Source organism: Octodon degus, unplaced genomic scaffold (genome assembly GCF_000260255.1).
Source record: "Octodon degus isolate 3935 unplaced genomic scaffold, OctDeg1.0 scaffold00027, whole genome shotgun sequence".
Classification (NCBI taxonomy): Eukaryota; Metazoa; Chordata; class Mammalia; order Rodentia; family Octodontidae; genus Octodon; species Octodon degus.
In genome coordinates this window covers 18,771,630-18,782,490 of record NW_004524603.1, presented here as the reverse complement: position 1 = coordinate 18,782,490, position 10,861 = coordinate 18,771,630, and the positions used below count along the sequence as shown (strand labels likewise).

The 10,861-nt window shown below is 45.4% G+C and overlaps 1 protein-coding gene across 1 annotated transcript in view; it reads right to left on the bottom strand.

Annotated features, from left to right (window-relative positions):
* Positions 1–10,861, bottom strand: part of Dgki (diacylglycerol kinase iota) — a 306,437-nt gene that overhangs the window by 3,654 nt on the left and 291,922 nt on the right. Inside the window, exons 29-30 of the mRNA XM_023712766.1 lie at positions 2,071–2,107; positions 727–826 (exon numbers count right to left, since the gene is read on the bottom strand). Coding sequence (XP_023568534.1) covers positions 727–826; positions 2,071–2,107 — 137 coding nt within the window. The remainder of the gene's footprint in view (positions 1–726; positions 827–2,070; positions 2,108–10,861) is intronic.

The following is a 10,861-nucleotide window of genomic DNA, read 5'->3' as shown; positions in this document are numbered from 1 at the left end:
TTTTTTTTTTTTTTGGTGGAACCAGGGTTTGAACTCAGGCCCTTGCGCTTGCCAGGGAAGTGCTTATTCCACTGAGCCATCTCCCCGGCCCCAAGGTTCAGTTCTTGCAGAGTCTGTGATAGTAATCCTCACCTTCTTGGATTTCTACAGTTAAATTTTGAGAACCAGTTTAAGCAAACAAGTGGGGCAAAAATTTTAAAAAGGAAAGGTAAGTGCAGGCCTACATAGCTATAACAACCTGCTGGAAGCCAGGGCCCACAACCTGAGGAGCCCACAGATAATCTTGCTGACATCCTCAGATGCAACCTCACAGATCACAGATTTTTAAACACTCATACTGGATTTAGCTCTGAAAGAGGAATCCAAAGGGACTTTTCCATCTCCAGGCCAACATCACTGAATGTGGTCTGTCTGGACCCTCTCCTAGGGCTCTATATCCCACATCTTCATACCATGTCATGTTCAGCAGACAATCCTGAGGGTCCAAGGACCCGGGTGCAGGGGTTTATAAAGCACTGTAGGCAAGTGCCCTATGTGGTTCCTTTTGTACTTATACGTTTAAACTGCAGTTTCTCTAAATGAAGCACTCTATTTTTTCCTCCTTTTTCCAAGTCACCAGGCGCTGCTGTGAGCACAGAAAGGATGCCTGTGCAGCAGGCACAAGCGAAGGCAGTGGGGCCTGCGATCTTGCCGGGGGAGGATGCTCGCGTTCACCCAGCCAGTTACCTTGGTGTCCGTCTTTCTCAGAGACGCTCCCGCATCCACCAGAAGCTGGCACACGGCCCGGTTCCGCTGGCAGGCAGCCTTGTGCAGTGCCGTCTCACCCCTAAATCAAAGACGGGATGAGAAACCACCCAGAGAGGGGGTGGGCACAGGCATGGGGCAGAAGCAGGAGGGGCAGCGAGGGGACTCCTCCTTCCCTGCTGCTGCCTGGGGTGCTCCTCAGCCACTTGAGCTGGAGGTGGCTGAGGCCAAGGCTGCAGGGTGGGTGCATTCTGGGGACACAGGCCAGGGAGAGACCAAGAACACCTTCGGTTGTTCCTCAATCAGCCATGTTTGACTCCAGCCTCAGGAAAGGGTGACTAAGCCTAGTTGTGATTCTTGTATTCTAGAATTAGGACACTGAAGGGTGTCATGAAATACAGTGATTGCATCATTGCATCACACACTGAAGTGATTCTCTCTGTGTATCCCTTAGGGAGGGATGAAGGATGCTCAGCGTAGTATGCAGATCTAAACTAAGCAAGTGGTGGAACCACTTGCACTGAGACAATGGAAGATGCTCTATGTGGACCAGTTCCACAGGCTAGAGGCCAGTGTCTCCTGCATCTCCTGTCCCCACAGGTCCTCTGTGCTGCCCATGCCTCCTCCTGCCCACCACCCTTTAGCTGCTCCTTGACTCATTCCTCTTAGCCTCACTTTTGCCTTGATCTCTTTTCAAACGTCATTGCAATTCTCCAGCAGTTCCTATACAGCTGCCAGAGTAAGTTGTTCAGCTTGTCCTTGTCTCTCTTGCTGGAGAGGAAGCTACGTAGCTAACAGAGGAATATGGAATTTGAAACCCAACAGTATCAGCTCAGGAACCATCCCAGGGCTGAGGACCCTTTGAGCACCAGGGTTTCCACTGGGGACGTATACAATATCTTCTCCATCACTGAGTTGCAGACCAGCTGTGCCACTTAGAGCAGAGGAAGGTCAAGAGCATTGGGTCTGCATGTTCACAACAACCCAGGCTGAGATAAAATAAACGTTGTGGGTGTGTGTAAAAGCAAATGTATTTCTTTAAAACTCCCAGCAGTCCAAGATGCACCAGTGGGAAGGGATCTTGCTGAAAAGAATGCTAAATCATGACTATCACTGATGATCTGTGTAATCACTATGACACTCGTCATCAATTTTTATTGTGCAATTTGTCATTTAGCAGATTAGCCCCTCAGAGCTATGGCTACAGCTGAAAGTGGGCTTTTTAATCAATGCAATTAAAATTACTGGAGATGCTTGATAGACCAGGTCCTTCTAGAATGTTCTGAGGGATAATTTCTAGGCTACAGAATGAAAGGCAACACTCACGTTTCACTGTCCGCCATATCCAATAACTCAGATGGTCCTAAGCAAAAAAAATAAAAAAAAAGTAAGATGTCCATTAAAAACAAGCTCCAAAATGAGCCATAAACAAAAAAATAACTAGTCACAGAATTAATATGCCTTAAATCTAAAAGACTATTTTGTTAATAGCGAAAATAAGACAACAAGATAATAAAAATTATTTCCTATGGATCACCCTTCTTCCCATCTCTATGAGCAAATACATACAGAACAGGAGAGCTAAAAGAAGATCCCATCTCTGTTGTAAAATACTTTCAATCAAACTGAAGAAATAAAGTGAATTTAGACAGAAAACCTGAAAAATAATGAAATGGCTGACTAGAGAGGCCAAACCCAAGGGGCAGGGTTCAGGGGCTACATTTCTCATGCTTCAGATGGAGGTTGTACATGTAGGATTTCCCACAGCATCACGTGACAACCACAGAGCACAGTACAGACCATCTGAATACTTTATTTCATAACTTGGATAGAATTAAACTTTCTCTTGTGAGACTGGAAAGAAATGTTATGTAACAAAATAAAATGATTGCAGAGGTAGCAACCCACAAGAATTGAACTGCAGTAAGAGTTTTTCTTTTCTTAGCGTTTTGCGTACTAATTCGTTCATTCACTCTAGAAACACTGCATAGAATGTCTACTCTTCCACTGCCTCCTTCCCTGTAATTTCTTACCCCATCTGCACAGAAATACCTTCCCCTCAATGGGCCCACTCTGCATTTTTGCACCAAACACTCTGCCTGCATGACTCCTCTCTTTATATAATGACTCTATTTTTCATCCTCGAATGACTCATTATCTAATTATCTAAATCGGTACCATCCACAATAATCATCATACCAAACAAGACACTGCTCAAACTATTTGTAAAGCCCCCATGGACTTCTCTCTCTTTCTACATCTAGGTACTAGTAAACATCTAGAAATTTTGTTTATACTTTGCCCCACTGTTTTGCCTGGTGCCACGTAAATGCCTTACCATTTAGTTGAATCAATGAATACATGTGCTTGGAAGAGCCCAGCCATGGTTGTAGACATTGGGCATCTCAGTCTTTAGAAATATGACCCTTGAGATTTGCTCTCTGTACTGGAGATCCCTACTATTGTAAATTAGCTTACTGTGCATAATGTAATAAGAAGACAAAGAAACTCTAAGCACAAGTGTCATTGCCTAAGGGAACAAGTGTGATGTTGTGAGACCTTCAACATCCTCTGGCCACCAAGAATCTAAGCCATCTTCACCCTGCTTTCCCATCTATGATTCATTGGGCCCAGAAGAATCCTGTCTTGCAATGCCATTCCCATTCTCTGTCTTCTCTCCTTCCTTTCTTTCCTCCTTGTTCTCCTCCTTTTCTTTCTCTTTACTCTCTTCGGTCTCATCTTGCCTACATTTCCAAGTTTCCATACTCATTTCTGCTGCTTACTCCCAAGTATGTAACGAAGTTCCCAGTCTTTCCCTCCTTCCTTTGTTGCCAAGATTCCATTGCACTTGTTCACATAAGCTAAAGTGGTAAAAATTTAGTAGGTATTTCTCAGTCTTCCCCAGTTCTAAGAGTATGATCCCCAAAGTTCCCCATGAAGAGCAGTCTTCCCATTCCTAAACACACACCCAGATCCAGTCTTGAAAGCCCAGCTGGTGCCAAAGGTCCTTTGTAAAGACCATCTCTGAGAAGGAATCGACCACCCTCTCCACCATGCACACAAAGTACAGTAGTTAAGGAGAACAGTGTCCGGAGGTGAGACCCCCGAGCTCCATGAGGTCAAGATACTAATGCTACCACCTGTTGGATCATAGGCAAGTTTATATCACTGTTTATACCCCTGGTCATTATGCTGTCATGTTGGATTAGTAATATTTATTTCAGAGGGTTGTTGTGAGGTTTTAAGAGTCAGCATATGCAGTGTGCTCTCAGTTGTGTCAGCATCAAGTGCAGAGAGTAATAGTGTGCCATCTTCGGCACAATTCAGCCACTGGCACTAAGGCAAAGCCCTGCAAGTCAGTGAAGGAAAGCGAGGCAGAAAAAGCACTGCAGTTCATTTACACTGGAAGCTACTTGGTGTCTTGACTGTACATCCTTTAAGGCCAGCACTCCAGGTATGTCCACTTGCTGAAAAAGCACCCTCAAGAATACAAGGAGCAGAAGGCTCGCAGTGTTCCCTGGTCCTTCATGAGCTCTTGCCACCTGCAGTGGATGTTCAAGTCGTTTGTTCATTTTGGAAGGAACTGCATGGACAGGAGAGCTCAGCCCCGCAGGCAGCTGTGCTCCGATCTCAGCTGCTGAGCACACAGTGAGGCCAGCATCAGAGACCTTGTTTCAGCCTTTTCTTAATTGTGAACTGCCGCTGAGTGTTATCAGAACTGCCCCCAAGATTATCTGGGTCCAGGTCATCTGGGGTCTAAGCTTCTACATACCTGAGGGACCCTGACATTTTAACTAAACGAAAGGAGCAGTAGTTTCATGGTTCGGGAACAGGAACAATGAAAAGACCTTGCTCTTCACAGTTTCTGATCAGAATCGCAACAACTACAGCCACCTCAGAGCCAGTATATGTTCTGGGTATACCTGTGCAATCCACAGACCCCCACTCTCCCCTTCAACCTCTGCACTTGGCAGAGCTGAAGGGCCAGGCAGTGACACTAAAGCAAGATACTGCTCCTAATATCTAGAGAATTTCCGGTTAAGGCCTTTGGGAATGACTCGAGCTATTGGTTTGATGAACCCCACCATTTTCTCCCTTCAACACGGACAGCCACAGTATGGAACAATGAGCAGCTGCAGGCCAAGGGCCAATGCAGAGAGAAGGGAGGTGGACAGCCTACTCCAGGTGGAAGTGGGAAGCTGCTTCTGATCATGTGCACAGGCAGGTTCTCTAATCTCATCACAAGCTGGCTCTCAAAGGCTGGTGGTGTTTGTATCCTGTTAGCCTGCCAGGGTTGCAGAAGAGGGTACAGGAGGAGGGGATGCTGCTGTGTCTGAATGCAAGGCTGTGGGTGCCCTCCCAGGTTCCTCTGTACTGCTGTACGCAGAGCTGAGCATCAGCAGTAGCACAGGCAATTTAGTGATGACCTTGTTGTAAAACGCAGGGAGACAAAATAATTGACATAGGCTAGAGAAGTTCTTTAGGACAGAAAATGTATAAACAATATCACCTGGGCCAAAGAATGGCATTTGGGGTCTCACCAATAAAGAAAAGGAGAATGAAGGAGAAATACAATAAAAAAAGAAGATTGAATCCCTCAAGTGATATCAACAGTTATTATTTGGATTTGTGGCTTACTTCACATACAACTACATCCTAATTGTGGGTACTATGCTATCTTTCCTAAGGAATATAGAGGAATGTCACTGAATTGTCCACAAAGAGCCACTTTTGATGCCTGGATACAAAAGGAAATCTTGGCTGTCTGTAAGGGTTGGGTAAAATGTCCACATTCCATCCCACAGGTGCCTGCAGTGGACCATGCCAGGAAACGGCTACAGAATCTGAATCAGGGTTCTGGGGACAACTTCTTCATGAAATTCTTACTGTTCTCCAAGAACCCTGCCAGTGTCCCTGGACCTCAGCATTAACACAGGCATTAACACAGATCCTTTGCCTTGTGGTTATTTCCCCATGCTGCAACTAGGAACATGAACATATCTATACGGATGAGTTTCGGCAACCAATCACATGCTAACCTGCTCCACTTTTCACCACCTGTCCAATGTAAAAGGAGAATTTATAGAGTGGGCGAAGCTGTAAAAATTAAATGTGTTAATGTACTTAACATCTAAAGTAACAAATGCTAGGCGTAATGATTACTGTAACTTGTTTTTCTCGACTGTGCCTGGAATAGAATGACATTTTTTAATGAATTAACGAGAGTGACATTTCAAAAAGAATTTTGGATCTTGGCCAAATCACATTTTTCTTCGAGCAAGATCTATAATTGAAAAACATAGATTCAAAAAGAGTCTAATGGGAGAAATAGTCTGAAAATGTAGGGAAAGCAAAAGTCTAGAAAGCAATGCAGGCAACAGAATTCAGGCAAAGTCCAGGAAACCTGGAAAGAGGCAAAACTCACAGACCTTACGGGATGAGGGCATGACCACTACAGTGAATTGGCGCACTGCAAGCTGCCCGTTCGTGGCCCAGGACTCAGTCCACGCTTCCATCAGCCACCCCCGCTCTTGCCGATGTGACTTTTTCCTCCACACTGTATTTATTCTGACTGCTTATGATTTGCCTCTCGTCACATGTGCGGCTTAATGTGCTCCCCGTACCAGGGTGTGCAAAGCTCCTTTGCTATCCCCTCCACCTCCCTGGCTGCTCCCTCTGGGACCTGGTTTCCCATTTGTCTCCCTGACGCTGCCAGTAGACCATTCCAAATCCTCCACTGCCACGGGACAAAAGCTGCACAGATGTGGGGAGGGCTGGCACCGGGAATGCTGAGCACTGTCATCCTGGCTCAGCGGGACTGTGGTCAGCTCTCTGGGAAGAGAGGCAGCAAAGGGGAGTTCAAAAAGGAAAAGAAAGACCGATGGCAAAAAAGAAAAAAAGAGGGGAGACAAAATAAGCCATTGAAATCAAAAAGGAAATGCATGAGTGAGATTTCTATCAAGAAAGCCAGTAGGGGGCAATGAGGAAGGCTGGGAGAATAAAAACAAAAGAGCAAAATGCGCAGAGTGGTAAAGGAACAAAACAACAGAGTCTCGGAGAGGCATGAGCTGGGGGAGGGAGTGGGTTAAAATGACGGTTGAAAGGAGCTGAAAAGCAAGGACCACTGGGGGGCTCAGCTGGAATCCTCCGCAGCCTCAGCCTCTGCCCGGTCTCTGGAATTGTGTGCTCTCTGCCGACTTCTTTCTCTTCTCAACCTTCTAAAGGCCCAGATTCCAGGGCTTCATAAAGGAAAGCAGCACGCTCTGTGTAAGAGAGAGGCATTCCCCAGCAGGCTTCCAGGGCTCTGGGCTCTGACCCACTGCAGCTTCAAGGAGTTCTCAGAGGAGAAAGGCGCTGCTGACCACTGTCGGCAGGGAGGATGACTAGGGCTTGCTGCTCTTGTCAGCAACCATCCTCTTGATTCCTGGCCATACTCCTCACCCTAAAGAGCTATAAAAAGACCTGCACAGCAAGGGGAGTGGCACTGGGGGGAGAGGGGCGCAGAGAGCAGGCACTACTGGCTCCAGACCACACAGAATGTCAACCATGCACCTTGTAAGAAACCACTGCTTTCTCAGAGTCACTGTCGCCAAGGTGTTTTTATAATGAGTTGTTTGGGCACCTTTTGGGATGTACATTATCTGACGCCATGGCAAGGATATGAGCTGGATTATAGCATGATTCAGAGAGGAACATTCTTACTCTCTCGAATGGCACAAAACTTCACTGATTTAGATTTTTGTTTGTGTGAAATCCTTCTGCAAATCTGAGGCTCATCTACAAGCATATCACCTACCACAGTCTGGTTTTACCTCCCTCGATCCCAGCCATCCTGTGGCCTCTCTGGAAGGGCCAAGCACTTTTTGCTGGTTGTTCTGCCAGGGGAACTTCCAGAGTTGACTTAGCGCTGTCACTGAGTCCTGGTTCGGGAAGACTGTCCCATCGGCAGAAACCAGGTGAAGGGGGTGATTACAGAGAAGAGATAGAGTAATTCTTTTCCATTTACCTGTTCCTGACTCAAAGAACACTGTAATTTAAGGTGGTTTCTATAATTTAAAAGAGATGAGTGGTCCTGCAACAGATAGTTTTCAATTTCAAAATGCATAAGGTCATAGAAATTGTACCAGCAACTAAAGACACTAAAAAGCTGAAGTGCCTGACCCTTCACAAGCGGGTGAGTCCAGCCATGCCTAGACCTGAACGAATAAGCATGATGAGAAGGATGATAAAAATAAAAGTGACAATGCTGATCGGGTTGATAAAAACTAATTTCCGTAAAGATTGATTATGTTCAAACTTCCATTATTCCACAAAGTTAAAAATAGTCATCCACCAAAAATGCAGTGAACTTCAGGCTGCAGGTCATGATAAGGTTTTATTTTCAAACAGAAGAGCTGGATTAATTTCACTGTCCTCATAGGTTTTGCCTCAGACTTCCATTGGCTTAGGTAGCATCGGAAGGGATGCCTTTTAAGACCTTGAGAATGTCCTGCCTGTGTGTGAAGAGATAGTAACTGGGAATCGCCAGTATGTCTTCATGAGTATAAATATCAAACCAACTAATTCACAAAATAGCACCAAATCCTGGAAAAGTATACACCTTTCTGAATGGATTCCTTTGTGTCCCACGCCTTTGGCAGAGAGAGATGGATTGTGATTCACCTTTTATCTAAAAGCACTGTGGATCAATTAAGAGAAAACTCATTTCTCATTGGAATGTCAGGCTTTGATCAAAGCTCCGAGAGGCTCACAGGCCAGATGAATCTGACTCAAGACAAAGTACGTGTGTGCTGAGCTACACTTGGCGTGAAACATTCCAAGCCCTGAGAGTTTAGATTAAAGGCACTTCCAGAGGCCTTTACCCAACTTGAGGCCAAGCACAAAAAGGCAGTGAGGAAAGCAACCAGCCCTGGTGTTTCAGGAATGTCAGCCGAGATGTCAAACCCATTCCCATCCTGGGGGAGAAGCAATGGGGAGGTGTTTTGGTTTTGCTTTTTTTTTTTTAGTAAGAGTATGTTTCACATATTGCACATGATATCCTTATGCTTAAAGAACATTGTTTTGATCTTTTATTTTATTTGCTAACTCTGGCAACCCTGAGAAAGGCAGAGCCTTACAGTATCCTGGGTGAGTGAGAAAATCAGGGCGCTGAAGTATAGGCACAGATAATAAGAGGAGGGGAGGTTATGCGTGGCTGCCAGGTATGACACTTTCTGTCAAGCAGCAGGTTCTGTCTCACAGCTCCTCCAGTCCAAGCTAGCCTTGGGACTTGTTTTAGCCAGTGGAACTCAGTGAAGGGGATGCGTTGCTTCTCTGGCTCGCTTTGGGATATCTGGCAGCTTCTATTCTCAGCCCCCACACATACCCTGACGTGGAACCCCCTAAATAGCCATGCTGTGACATTGCCTGCAATAAAGGACCAAATGCAGAGAAAGGTGCAGGTGGCCTGCCCCTTCCAGTAACATAGCCTGGGTTAAAACAGAGACAGATTGAAGCTTCATGGTTGCTGCTGCTGCTACAAAGAGGACCTTAGAACTGTTGCAGGCAGCTAAATTAGATAGAAATATTATAGACAGTCAGACAGGGCTAGGCCCTCAAAGGAGAAAACACAGAAGACAAGATACCTTACAACTGTGGGAGGGAAGGAGGCTCCTGCTGTGAGCCAGACCTAAAGACCAAAGATCAAACAAATGCTGACCTCCCTAAAGATTAGCATCCCGGATTGATCTTCACCCTGAGAAAGCCAGGGAGAATCATTATCTGAAGGCTACCAGATAAAGTCCTGTTTTATATTAATGTCCCCTTGCTACATGACTCCCTTCCCCATTTGGTCCCGGACTTAATTAATTTTACCTGAGCAATAGTGATTGTAATTCCGTTGGTTGAGCATAGTTTTGTCCCACCCCACATCCACCTAAACGAGTTCCTATTTTCTCCACTTTAGCCACCCATGATTTTACACTATAAAAGTCCCTAGAAGAGACAGCTTTCCGGGGAACAACCCACTCGGGCCCCCCTCCTGTCTCTCTCTCAGAGAGGAGCTTTCTTTCCCTCAATAAATATATTCTGCTCATAACCTCCGTTTGTTCCTAAAATTCATTATTCAGTTTTAGAGAACATGAACTCATCTAGGTCGGGTTGGGAGTTTCGCTTCCCCTATATCATTTGGAGGTCCCTATATCAGTTTTTCCCCCTATATCAAACTACAGGTGAAATAGTACTGACTCAAGAAAAGTAAAGACAGAGCAATGAAAACTGAAGCCTGGGTTTGCTGAAATTCCAATAGATGGGCAGCATCTCACCTTACTCAGAGAGAGCACTGAATAGCTCTTGGTTTGAATGAATACCTATTCTTATTGGGTCATTGGTAAGCTAGGGAGAGGACTGAAAGTGACCAGGAAGATGGCAGCTAAAGGAACTGATGCGCTGACAATCTGTAGAATGAAGCTGGGTGCAGCGTGAACAGATTCAAGTCTCTCAGGAGCTCCTGGTGTGGGTCCAGGAGAGATACCCCCTTCCAACCCTCTCCCTTTAAAACAGGCGAGCCAGGCAAACACATTGCCCTCTCTGCCTGGTCCTTATTCCTAGAAACACCCAGAACCCGAGACACCAAAAGCAGTGTGCAAGACTTGGTCTCTCTCACTCTGTGTATAGTTTAATGGACTTTTATAGGCCAGTATTGAAACAATTGTGTGCTTGCTGCATCTAAGCAAGTGATCTAACCCTCAGGCCGAAATACAGTTGGGAAACACACCAGGAGGTGAGTACAGCCTACCGCATGGGACCAAACACCACCAGAGATCTTCACATAGAACCAAGCGTGACTTGGGTGGAAAAGACAAAGGACAAAGAGCAAAACTGAGAGATAAGAAAGGTGGAGGAAAAAAAATCCTCATAAAACCTCAGGATGATTTATTATGAAAACAGAGTGGGTAGATGATTTAATTTACCGAAAAGCTCCACAAAACTGAAGCATGTTTTGTCACACTGAATTTGAGTTTGTCTTTTAGGTTCTAAATTAATTAACCCCCAACTGCCCATATAAGGTGTAAAATAAACACATCTTCTGTTGATGCCTGAGTAAGACGTCACAGTGTCAATGGTCTGCAATCCCAGG